This window comes from Epinephelus moara, chromosome 1, assembly GCF_006386435.1.
Source record: "Epinephelus moara isolate mb chromosome 1, YSFRI_EMoa_1.0, whole genome shotgun sequence".
NCBI classification, from domain to species: Eukaryota; Metazoa; Chordata; class Actinopteri; order Perciformes; family Serranidae; genus Epinephelus; species Epinephelus moara.
In genome coordinates this window covers 35,553,763-35,566,818 of record NC_065506.1, presented here as the reverse complement: position 1 = coordinate 35,566,818, position 13,056 = coordinate 35,553,763, and the positions used below count along the sequence as shown (strand labels likewise).

The following is a 13,056-nucleotide window of genomic DNA, read 5'->3' as shown; positions in this document are numbered from 1 at the left end:
TAATGTACGAAAGCATCCTGTATCATAACTACATGTGTGCCGTTTGTAACAAACCAAACCGCGTGAAAATCAGTTAAAAATTCAGTGAGTTATTCTATTTTACTTGTGCATACAGCTCCTTCCTCAATAGAAGTGAATGCACTGTGGAGGCGAAGCGAGACCCATCCAAGATGGCGGCCGGCGAGGACGCACTCAGGCAGTCAATGCGGCGTCTATGTATATATATATGTCTATGATGCCACGGGCCAAATTAGTGAAACTTCAAACAATTTGTACGGAGTCTGGGAAGGGACATAAAGGGTAAAACAGCTCAAGGCTACTTTTGCTAGATCTAGCGAAACTTCTGATCTGTAAACAGGTGGGCACGTTTTGCAATAAACTCATTTGAATAGCATTGTATGCTGGCATCATGTAACTTTTTTGTATGATTTTATTTATTTATTTTTTCCAAGCAAGGCACTGTGTGTTTGTGCAGCGGTTCTCCGCTCTCCAGTTTGGTGCCTTTTTGTGTGTATGCTGTATTTGTATTTGTGTTTTTTATGGGTATATTACAACACTAAATGTGTTATATTCATAAACAGTCTACTACATTATATGTGCAATATTCACAGAAGTACCATGTGTGTTGTTGTTGTTTTTTTTTACCTATTGCACTTGTTTGTTTATGATTTATTATTTTGTGAATTAGATGGTTGAATGTGTGGAGGATTTGGTTTTTAACTGTCAGCACTCCTAATTTGGTTGTTTTTTTAACGATACAGTGACAATAACAGCATTCTGAGCATTTTGTTGTAATTTTATGTCACATTTATTTTGTAATTTTATTTTATTTTTATTTTACTAAACAGTTTGAATTAGCCTACTTTTTTAAGTAGCTTTAGTTAACCAAACTAGATCTTTGCTTTGCTGTGGATAAACTTCTTTCAGGGTGAAGAAAGCAGCTTGCAAAACAGGGCTTTCAAAGTAGCTTCCTCAACACTGAAAAATCTCAGATAAATTCAAAATTGAAGTCCTGCTCATTGACAAGTACCACGACCACTTCTGTTTCCATCCATCCATCCATTTTCCAGTTTAATAAATCTGACCTTGTGTTCAGGTTTCAGGATGAACGCCTCCTCGTGGCCCATGTTCCTCCTGCGGACTCTGAGTGGAGCAGAGATGGCCCCTGCTTCTGCTTTTAAAAAGGTAATAAGTAGAAGAGGATACTGAAGGCAAACACTGTGATACTTTATTTTGTAAAGATGTCGCCCCTCCACTCCATAAGCTCCATAAATTATACACTAAAATTGACTACTCAAAGTGTATCTATGAATGGAATCACGATTAGTACAACTTTATATCTTGATTTAAAATATATAATGTGAAAATGTTTTGTTATTATTTCAGTACTCAGCATAGACACAAGGGGGAGCCACACACATGTCTTGCATGCCAGTAAATACACACAGTATTTATTACATAGTTTATGTAGTTTATTACACAGTCTCATAATGAAATAGTATGGGTATATTATGCATTTCCTGAACCCTTAGAGTCCTGTGAGTATTCCAGTTTCTGAGTTTTGTGTCACTGATGTTCCTAGATGCCACAGGCTAAAAAAAATATATATAATTGTGGGGGGGAAAAAAAGTGGAAAATTGTGTGTCATTGGCTGTTTGAAGGGCTACAGTTACCTCAGTATTTACCAGAAAGATTCACAATTGGGCTTGAATGAAAGCCAAGAAAACCCCCTTTGAAATGACACCAAACAAAATTTCATAAAACATTGAAAAATGTCCTGTCCATGAGCCTAAACCAGGATATGCACCAGCATCTAAAATGCAGATTCTGAGATTGTGCAGTATGAATTTTCTGTTTATGTGTGTGTGTGTGTGTGTGTGTGTGTGTGTGTGTGTGTGTGTGTTTAGGAACCTGTCAGTCCTGCTAAAAACTACTTCCAGCCTGGTATGAAGCTGGAGGCGGTGGACAGGAAGAACCCCTACCTGATTTGCCCTGCCACAGTGGGAGAGGTCAGAGGTCAGGAGATTTTTGTCATGTTTGACGGCTGGCGAGGCGCCTTCGACTACTGGTGCCCCTTCGACTCCAGAGACATCTTCCCTGTCGGCTGGTGCACCCTGACGAAACACAGCTTACAGCCGCCTGGAAACTTCTGTAAGTGTTCATTTGATTTGTATGTTTTATAGGTTTTTTTCTTGCCGTGTATTTTGTGGAATGAGCCATCTGGAAATTGTGAATTTTGTATGTTTTGAGCATTTTTTTTACCTCAATAACAGCAGATAATCTAACTTGCACTGACGCCACATGTTTCCGCTGTATAGCAGATCATATGGATGTAGTTCAGATCTTTCTTTAAGCTATAGTTGCACAATACTCCAAGATTTAATTTGTAGACCCATAATTCAGGTTTTGACAATAGCTGACAATCATTTATCTATACTAAAGATACTTTTTCTAACAACATCTACATCACATAATTAGCTATTAGCTAAAAAGTTAATTCTCAAAACATTTTGCTCATTAAATACAAACTCTACCTTTCAAAATGCAAAAACCTTTTTTATGCCAGAGGAACATATAGTCAATCATAGCACAATAACTTTCAAACTACTAAAGGCGGATTTACACTTGTGAAACACTTACGATGTACAACACAGATTCGACACAGAAGAATTAATCCTGCTTAACAGTTGATAATATCACAAAATCTACATTTTCATTTATGTTTTAGTTTTACCTGCACACAACAGACAGTATGAAATCCATCGTTTTTTATAACCCAGTTTCCTTTTCCTGTAAAACACTTTTGGTTGAATGTATGCATCTTTAGCAAGATGCTATCCAAAAGTGAATGAGTCAACTTCAATGTACAGTAGAAAAAATAGTAAGTGATAAAATTGCTGCAGTAAAAGCTTTGTTAGCAACATGAAACTGCTGCCAGTGATGAACAAACAAATCCACCATACATTGTTTGGTTTCATATGTTTAAAATAAAGTTCACAAATAGAGTAAAAACAAAAGGCATGGAAGGGAAAAAAAACATGAAAAGCACAGTCCTGTTCTCATCTGTACAATCTCCTCTGTGTTGTTCAGTATCCAAATCAAACAAAAGCATTCCAAAAATTCCCTCTCTTTTTCCTGTATATGTCCAGGTAATTAAAGGAACTGTAGCACTTGGTTATGTCTATGATCGAGACTGAAATCAGCTGTGGTTGGTCTGTTATACACGACTTAAATCAGCTGTTTCTCAGTGTTTCAGTGGTCTGTTCATTCAGAAATGCTGATGAGCTGTTTCAGTCGAGCTTCTGAGCTGCTGTTGTTGCATAAGAAAAGGCTTTACCATATTTAGGGGTTTGAACATTAGGTTTTCAGTGTTGGCATGCTGTGTGCAAACATTTGTAAATAGGACCTAACAGTCAGAGGATGCTCATGTGTGACATTCAGGCCAATAGTAGACTAGTTTGTTGAACTAAGTTGTGTGGTTGTTCTTGTGCTGATGGTGGACAGGTGTTTCGTCTCAGATCTTTGAAGAAACATTTTCCAGTTTTCACCACTAGAGAGCAGCAGAGTGCAGACTCTGATGTGTCAGCGCCATCATTTCAGGCTGTGACCTGTGACCCCAGTGACGGACAGCTCAGCCTGTAGAGTCGACTTTAGATCTTGATAGTTTGGTGCTCTCACTCCTCCCTCATCACCCCTGACACTGGGTGTCATGTTTCTGGGCCACAGACTCGAGCCATTATCGAGACAGAGGGGCCTTGTTCAGAACTTCTTGAGTGTGTCGAGATGTGGCTGAGACTTTACATCACAATGTGTCTCAGACTGTTGATCAGATTTTGCTTCCTTCACAGCATTTGACTAAATGTGTGGCAAAAAGTGACCCAAGGACGAAGAAATACTCAAAAGGTTTCAATAGCACAATGTAGCAGTTTAAAATTTAACTAGGAGTAAATATTAGCAGATACATAGGAGTACAAGTACCAAAAATACTCATTATGCAGAATGGCCCATTATGGTTTATTTATAGAGGACAGTGCACGTGAATCAGCACTGACATTTAAAAACATCAATGTAAATTTGCACCAGCAGCTAATTTTAGGGACTTAAAATATTAGATTCATCGATAAGAATGCATAATCATTTATTTGTTTATTATATTTTTGTATTAATAATGAATTATAATATTAATTATTAGTTTGTAGGATTAAAAACAAGTAACTGCAGTTGTAAAATAAATGTAGTGGAGTAAAAGTTTGGAGTAAAACAAAATGGAAGTACCTCAAAATTAGACTTAAGTACTATACTTACAGTAATAATATAATGGCCTTTAATTACACCACATCTTTCACAACATAAAATGCAGCTCAATGTACTTAACAAAGGAAACAAATCAATAACTCAAACATTTAAAAACTGGAGACACAAGGAGTGGAATAAAAAGAGACTGAAAGAAGGATAGCACTAATAATAAAAACAAGTTGATAATGGTAAATACAACTATTTGAGTACATGTACGTTCTACCATCGACTGTTACAGCTCCAAAACAGAAGAAAAGTGCATTTGCATATGGTCTGTTGTGCCCAAATTGTTTAGTAGAAGAAAATAATAAAACAAAAGTGAACATCACATTCCTAAACCCCAGGTTTACGTCTGTACGTTGCTTGTTTTGTTTCACCAACTGTCCAAAACTCAAAGATCTACATATTCACAATGATATTCGTTTTAGGACCTGAAACCAGCACATTTTAGTATTTTTGCTTAATCAAAAACAAAACAAAAAAACTGCTGCAAAATCAGGGATCAAATAAATAAAAAATACGTTTATGTGGTTCATGATATATAGTAGACTTTTAAAAACTTTGTTGTTGGAATATCAGGATGGCAGAGCGGCCTGAAAATGTGACTGCGCAAATTATTTGTCTGCAAAATATAAAAGTTGCCCTTATTTTGTCAGACATCAGCTGCATGAGGAAGGGATATTGATATCAGTTAAGATATCAGTGAGACGAAGGTTAGGAAAAATATTAAAGGTATTGTTATTGATAAGTATAATCCACATATGTTTGAATATTACAGAAAATGTTTTTGGTTAACCCTTTGGAATCTGGAGAGACATCACTTTTTCTTGTGCTGCTTTCAGACGCCTTTCACAAGAGCAAATTGGTGCAATTTCTTTCGGAAACATGGAAAAAAAAGCAATGAGCAACTTGGTAAGAAATGTCCCGCAAATAAATAACAAAAATTAAAAAAATAGATTTAAAACTATGGAAAAAAAGAGAGAAAAGCTCAGGAAAAAAATATATTTATAATTATTACAGATTTTGCAGAATTATTATAATTTTTAAGCACTCTCTCCAGGTCATTAACTTTTTTGTTTTTTGGTAATACAAATTGTCTTGTTTTTCTTTTTTTCTTTTTAGTAATTTCTTGCTAATTTTTTTTGGTCATTTTGTCTTTCATTGCTCATTGCCTTCTTCCCATGTCTTTAAAAGAAATCAAGCCAATTTGCTCAGGTCTCAAAGGGTCAATTTCATTTTGGGTACATTAATTACTTTGTAATTATGAGTTATTATGAGTTGTTATTAAAAGTTTAGTGTATGATTTTCTAGGAACATGTTAGTTCTTTTCTACCTCTAACAGAATAAATATTTGAAGGAAATACCGTAGTGTGATATCATAGGTGATTATGCAGTAATTATCTCAATGAATAGAATTTACTGAAGTGTTTTAAGAGGCACTGATTTCCAATGTTTGTTAAAAATATAGAGGGAATTAAGAATAACCAATTCAGCTTATCAGGAATTATGAAGTCAGATTTTTATTTGTGAGTCTCCTCTGTATGTTTTTGTTTTCCTCTGCTCTGCGTTGAGTTGGTTGTCTTTGTTGGTGGGGTTGTGATCTGCAGCTTTGACCTCCACATTAATTCTGCAGAGATCCCTGAAGATTCAGCGCGCTCGCTGAAATAGATTCCACTCTCTGATCTTTTCCTCATATATTAATCCACTGCTTTACATAACCACAGGCTGTTTTTAATGTGTGATTGTTTGGGCTGTTTTTGGCTCCGTGTTGCCCGTTTGAAAGACGGGTGGTAAAGCAGCTTGGCAGTTGGAGCAAAACAACAGTCACTGATTTTCCCACAGAGATAAAGATTTATTTCTGTTTGCCCAGAAACAACACATTTCTAAAATCCTCTGAACAGTGTTGTGTTTGTACATGTCATCTAATTTAACAGAGAACAGCCTCAGTCTTCTGTAGGGACGTCTTTTATGTCCTGTTTTGCATCCCTGAACAAATGATATATGTACTGTGATCTACTGGAGTAAAGCTTCAATAGTAAAGTGCTGTGGAAGAAATTTAACAAGTGTTCATTCACTGTAGATGTTTTTTATATCTCTTTGAGTGAAGCTTAAGGTCTGGCACAGGAAAGAGTCGCACCAAAATGTCAAAATTGATTATGGGTTTATATTTTCATATACTGTTGTATTATATTACAACTATTAGGTTGTAACTGTAATTGTTATAAGTTTAAGACCATTAAAAGCTCAGCTGCTTGTCAGATCAATCATGTATCCCTCATCAGTGATCCACAAACTTGAGAATAATTTACGTGTAGGTTCAGATAATTCAAACAAATTAACCATTTTCAAAAATTCTGTGATGGTTTGTTTTTTTTTCCCCCTCAAATTTCCACTTTGGAATGCTAAAATCAGTCAGAGATTTTGGATTTAAATACCAGTTTTCTTAAAAAAATGTCTGTTTGACCAAGTTCGGAATCGAAAATATTATTTTTATAATGATTATTATTATTATTTGCAGCATTAATAAGAATAATAATAATAATGATGTCAATAATTGTTATTATTATATTTATTTATTTATTTTAATTATTTGATTTGATTAATTTTTACTTAAGCGGGTAAACTCCACTGAGAATGGAAACCGTTTTTTAATTAATTTATTTTTTATATAATCTTTTTGTTTAAATTCTAATAAAGAAATCATTGGGTACAAAGCCACATGCACAGTACACTTTTTTGTAACTGACAAAACAACACCATGCGAACAGATAAATAGATAAGACATGAAAGAAAAAATGTGCAGACAAAGAGACAATTAAATACAACCTTTTAAACAAACAAACAAAAAAAAAACAAGACGCAATTAATAAATAAATAAATGATAGTACTCAAAAGAAAGGACCCCAAGGTCCAAGTGTAGCAGGTCACCAGGGGTGATTACTGTAGTGCTGGGCAACATGGTCAACCAGCTGCATCACTGCATTTCTTAGGGCAGTATCACAGTGCACCACAGCACCTCTTGAAGTATCTAATTTTGGCGTTGAATTGTCCATTGAATGCATCACTGCCAGGTGCGCTAAGTTACCATACAACTTGTTCTATATGGCTTAATGATCTCAATTCATCCTTTCCAATATTTTAAAAATAAAGCTGTCTTGAGACTCAATTCAAAGGTTAATTTTTCCATAACAAAAATTTCATGCATCACATTAAACCATTCGGTTAAAGTGGGTGAATCTTGATTAAGCAAATTTTTGTTATTGCTGGAAACCTCTTTTGAAAGAAGAAACCTGGCCAAGATGGCAGCATAAAAAGTTTTAGACAGTAGCACCAAAAAAAGAGATAATACTGAAGATACTTAAGATAGATTTTTAAAAAATGCAGAAGTGAAAAGGAAAACTTTAAAAAAAAGTTGGTAAACACATGCTACACTGACACAGACAGATGATGTGCTGGTGTTTCCTCCATCCTAAATTACATAATGAAGCAGAAACTTTTCAGTTCTCCTGTTTCCATGTAGCATTTCGATTTATATTTGTTTGTGTTAATGTGACTCAAATACTTTTTGATTTGTCAGTATCATAACTCATTTGCGGGAGTTACTTCTGCTTTTGCCATTTTAATTCACTGTGACATTTGGCAAGAAATATATTAGATATCAGCTGTTTAAATGCTTGTAAAGTAAATGGCTTCTCTAACAATTTACCAAATATGCAGATTTGTCTAACATCCTCTCAGATAACAAAAACATACAACTTCCTCTGTGTTTTTTGTACTCCTAGTTTTTCCATGGGCCTCCATGCAGGAGCCCTGAACCTCACTCAGACAAAATATTTTTTTGCACGTGTCTGCCCACATTAGAGCTTCAGCTCATATTATTAATGTGTAAAGGCAGAACTGAATTATTACAGTAATTATCAATCAGGATGTAATTATACGGTAATTACGCTGAGTGGTTTCAGGAGTATGTCACCATTAGCAAATGCTGAAGCTGAATGTTCAAGGTTAGGCCGTGAAGTTTTTTTAGCAGATGTTTAGACATTTGTCATCCATCAAAATCACTTTGACAAACAGCTTTGGGGTGAATCTGTTGATTCTGAAATGTTGCAAAGGTTTAGCAGGTGTAGTAAATATCAATCATCCTCGTGTTTGCTGCTATGTTACATTAGCTCCCATCCTTCCATCCCCTTCACCCTGCTGTTGTGTCCACTGGTCAGGAAACGTGGCCTTTTAATAACCCAGATCAACAACCCTCTTGATTAATGGGAAGTGTGTGTACATGTGTGTACATGTGTGTGTTTGGGTTTCCTCCACTTTGTTGATGGATGGCAGCAGTTACATGTTGTCAGTCCTCAGGCAAGTTTTCAGCCTCCATCCAGTGTTTATGTACTGATTCACCAGAGAGACGGTAATGTCCGCTTCAGATGTAGCTTCATACAAGACTGCCTGGCCGACAACATACTAATCCCTGTGTGTGAGGGGAGCTGTCGTGATGTGACATGCTTATATCTGCCTCCTGAGCTCACTGGGGACCAGTTTAATGCAAGATATTTTAGACTGGTCTGTAGAGATAGGCAAGTCTTAATTTTGCTCTTAGATTTGTCAAATGACTGAAAAATAAATATTCACTTATTTTAAAGGGACAGTTCACCCCAAAATCAAAGACATAATTTTCCTCTTACCTGTAGTGCTATTTATAAGGGCTGGTCCCAACGCAGATATTCCGCTACCAGCTTCTTCTTTTCCATAAAGAGTTTTAGAGTTTCAACAGGGCTTAGAGTGATGTTCAGTTTGTAAGAGACATTAACGTAATAGTAAACAAGCTAGCTATGCTAATGGAAGGATGGAAATGTACATCAGTGTTTTTTGCTGACGCTAGATATCAAACAAATCCAGAGACTGTGTTGTATTAAGTTACTGTGAGCTGTAAATTCACCACTTCAAAGCAGAAAGCAGAAAACAACGTGATTTCAGAGCCCTATAAAGCCTGTCCTCCTCCGGGCAGTTGCCTCAGTGTATGCAGCAGCCTGTAGCAAAATGCAGCATGACAAAGTCAGGGGACCGCAATGTCCCCAGAAGTACACTGCACACTGATGGGCAAAAAAACCCAACCTGCTCAACATGAAGCAATCTCAGTCGACTGAGGAGTGTTAGACTGATGATTTGAATTTCTGACTCTCAAGGGGCAACCCTGCTATTTATCAGTCTAGATTTGTTTTGGTGTGAGGTACCAATAGGCTATACTATTGGATTAAGTGATTAATCAGGTGTGTGCTGGGTGTGCCGCACAGCTGTTTTATCACTTAATCCAATAGTATAGGAAAGGAAATACTCATGCCTACTTCCTTTCAGGAAGTAGTGGAGCTGGTGCACAGAGCCTGTTGTTGGAGATATGAGCAGTAGAGATGTCTGCCTTCTCTCAAATATAATGGAACTAGATAGCACTCGGCTTGTGGTGCTCAAAAAATGCGTCAAAAAATTACACTTCAAAAACACAACGGCAATGTCTGACTTGGTCACTCAAGATAATCCACAGACCTTTTCGTGAGCAGATTCACGTAGGAAATATTTTCTTTCTCTCTAACTACACCCAGCAACTGTATCACCCTGCAGAGGGAAGTGGTCACCATCCATGAGTAGATGCACACTTCCTTCTGCACAGTAGTCTCGCTCACCAGACCTTTCTCAAGAAAAGAAAGGTCTGGCTGGGCCGACTCTCACTTTAAGATTGGAGAAAAAAACACCCCGGCTGCTTGTATTTCTTTCAACCAATCACAATCGTTCTGGGCGGTGCCACAGCAACGGTGCGCTTGCAAAAATATTGCCGGGGGGAAACAGGTTTTGGTGTAACACGCCCACAAAAATATCGCCTACAGGACGCGAACCATGGCAGAAAAATGGCTACATCCCCGCAAGATCAAACACTGCAAAAGTTAGTAAAGGACGTGTTAGGGCGGGACTTCAGCGGGTGGCTCGTTCCGCCCAATGAGAGGCTGATCTCTGCAGCGAACTTCTGCCCACTCAGACTATCTGCACAGTGGTACGGTTGGTGGGTGTAGTTCAGTAGAGAGAAAATAGTTCCTACATGAAACTGCTCAAGAAAAGGTCTGTGGATTATCTTGAGTAACCAAGTCATGATTTCTGAAAAGAGACATTGCTGTTAAGTTTTTAAAATGTAACTTTTTGGCACCTTGAGCACCACAAGGCGAGTGACATCTGCTCCCATTATATTCACGAGTAGGCAGACATCTTTACAGCTGATATCTCCACCACTCAGCCACTCACATTGAAACAATCTAGAATGATAAATAGCACTTCAGGTAAAAGGAAAAATATGTATTTGGGATTTGGGGGTGAATTGTCTTTAAGCTTTAATTGTTAGCTACCCTATCCAGAGTCAGACGTGTGTTTCCATGGTAACACTCAGTGACACCTGCTGATCAGTGGCACAAAATAACAAAAAACAAAGATGAAGGACATGGCTCATAATTTGTGGCTGTGTCATGAAGTTGTGCCGGAGTGATAAGGAAGGAAAAAGTACTGAAAGAGCACAGTAACCTGTGTTTAGAGACTGTCCTGAGCCTGACTAATGAGTTCAGAGAAGCACTGAGTCAGCAGCTCAGCTCTGCCACAGGTCTGCAGTGCAGTGAAACTTCATACTACTGAAAGTTTTTGTATTGTTACATAGTTTGCTGAATTTTCCCAGTAAACACCTTTTAACTGTTCCAGAAAACAGTCTTTCAGTTGGAGTGAACGGAGCTGAGCAATTTGACATAGTTCCTCAGTCAGCCATGTTTTTTTAGTTTGAAAGAAATTCTTTATTTACCCAGAATTCACTGAGAATGGTTCCTACTTAAACCAAGAGCTAGATAGCTTTGTGTTTAAGATAATTTTAAATGTCTGAAGTTTGACCATTATTTAGATACAAGCTAAAGTCTATCTGTGTGAAACCAGGTCCCGCTCTGTGCCTGCAGAGAGACTTAACACAGATTTACTCTTTATGCGTGTGTGTGCAGTTTGGAGTAAGAAAAAAACAGGACAATGTTAATCACCAGCCTGCTATGTTTGTATGGGAGTACGTGAATGAGTACGACTTGGTTGAGGTGTTAATGAGCTTATAATTAGCTGTATATGTGAGAGAAGGAGTGAGAGACTGTGTAATTACTATTATATTTAACAATTCTAATTAGCTTTTATCAAAATTGTCCTGTTGTGACCCTGCTACGCATTTTTGTAATTAGTTACAGAAGATGCCAAGATTGGGTGTCTAATTATTTTCCCTTTTCTTGTACAGTACACCATCATGCAAAACTGTTTTTCTTTTGTTGTTGTTTTTTACATTTTGTGTGATACATCTTTGTCTTTGCTTGTTGGTATTTAAGTGGGTCAGAACGCAGAATAGTGCCCGCTGAATAATGCATAGAATATTAAAGCATGTCTGTGTTTTAGCAGATACAGACACATGGTAGATGTTTTGTCTATTTAAGGCAAAATAATGTTACTTTGTGTCACATTTCTAAGCTATATTTGGGCAAAAATAACCTTGTAGACATGCATTTAATTTTCTAAATACTGTAGAAAATGGAAACAAAAGCATTTTTTACACAATTTTATTTTTATTTTATCTTGTTTTATTTGATATGGACATCACAGCAGCATTAGAAATTTACATTTTGGCACAAGAATCAGATCCATGAAGCGAAATGCTAAGGCTTTTTTTTTTTAGAAATTAAGATAGTAAAAACAAAATACATCCACAAATCCATACACAGAAAAAACATGCAGGTATTAAAAATGCTAAAAATGAAAATACCAGTGCTTTTACCCCCAAAATGTCTTGTGTATAAATTTATTGCTGCCTTTTGGGGTAATTTTCTACCTCTTGGTTTTGAAGCCATTAGTGTCATTTGGCCCTCACAGACTGCACAAATCAAATTCTCAGTGGGAGTCCTGGAAAGAGTCGACTTGTAGATACATCATGAATGTAAGAGTAGTGTCAGATTATTATATATCTATAAGCCGTGTCTCATCAGGAAACACCATGCCACACACCCATATCAAGTAGTTTCTTTCTTGAATTGTCGACATTATGGCTCCCGTTTGTCCGTTTAGACGCAGATTAAGATATCTGTGACTGAAGGGACTTTTCCCATGCAAGCTTCCTCTGACTGCTCTGCTCCACATTGTTCCAGAGCCCGGGTGATATCCGACTGGGCAACTGTTTCCTGACGCTGGACCTGGCCATCTTTCATCAGGGAATGTCTGAATAGGCTAGGGTTACACTGAGGGGGCACCTCCTTCTGGGCCGTGGGAGTGTGTGTATCTGTGTGTGTGTGTGCATGTTGAAGGAAAGCTTGCGTATGTGTGCACCAACTCCAGGAGTTTGCCCCTTTTCACCCGTTTCAATCAGGACTCTTCTGATCCAGTTTAACCTTTTACCTCGCCCCATCCCCCTCTCGGAGCCCCACCGTTAACCCCTCTCCCCCGCCATCTCCCCCTCCCCCCCCACAGAGGCTTGCTGAGAAGCAGGTGACTGATGTAGACTGTCGATATGGCCTACAGATAACATGAATAAAGAGCTCAACCCCTCCACCACACCACCCACCACACCCACACCACCCACTCTTCCTTCCCTTACTCTACCCCTCCCCAGTCACTATGCAAATCTAAACACCCCCCTCCTCCTCCTCCTCCTCCTCCTCCTCCTCCTCCTCCTGCTCTGGCTCATTCATTGGGAGGGAAGCTTTGCAGCGACTTCAA

The 13,056-nt window shown here is 37.7% G+C and overlaps 1 protein-coding gene across 5 annotated transcripts in view; it reads left to right on the top strand.

Moving 5' to 3' along the window:
• Positions 1-13,056, top strand: part of scml2 (Scm polycomb group protein like 2) — a 41,824-nt gene that overhangs the window by 12,428 nt on the left and 16,340 nt on the right. For all 5 annotated transcript variants that reach the window (XM_050047874.1, XM_050047850.1, XM_050047866.1 and 2 more), the window contains 2 exons: positions 1,097-1,185; positions 1,908-2,151. In XM_050047874.1, the coding sequence (XP_049903831.1) occupies positions 1,097-1,185; positions 1,908-2,151 (333 nt within the window). The remainder of the gene's footprint in view (positions 1-1,096; positions 1,186-1,907; positions 2,152-13,056) is intronic.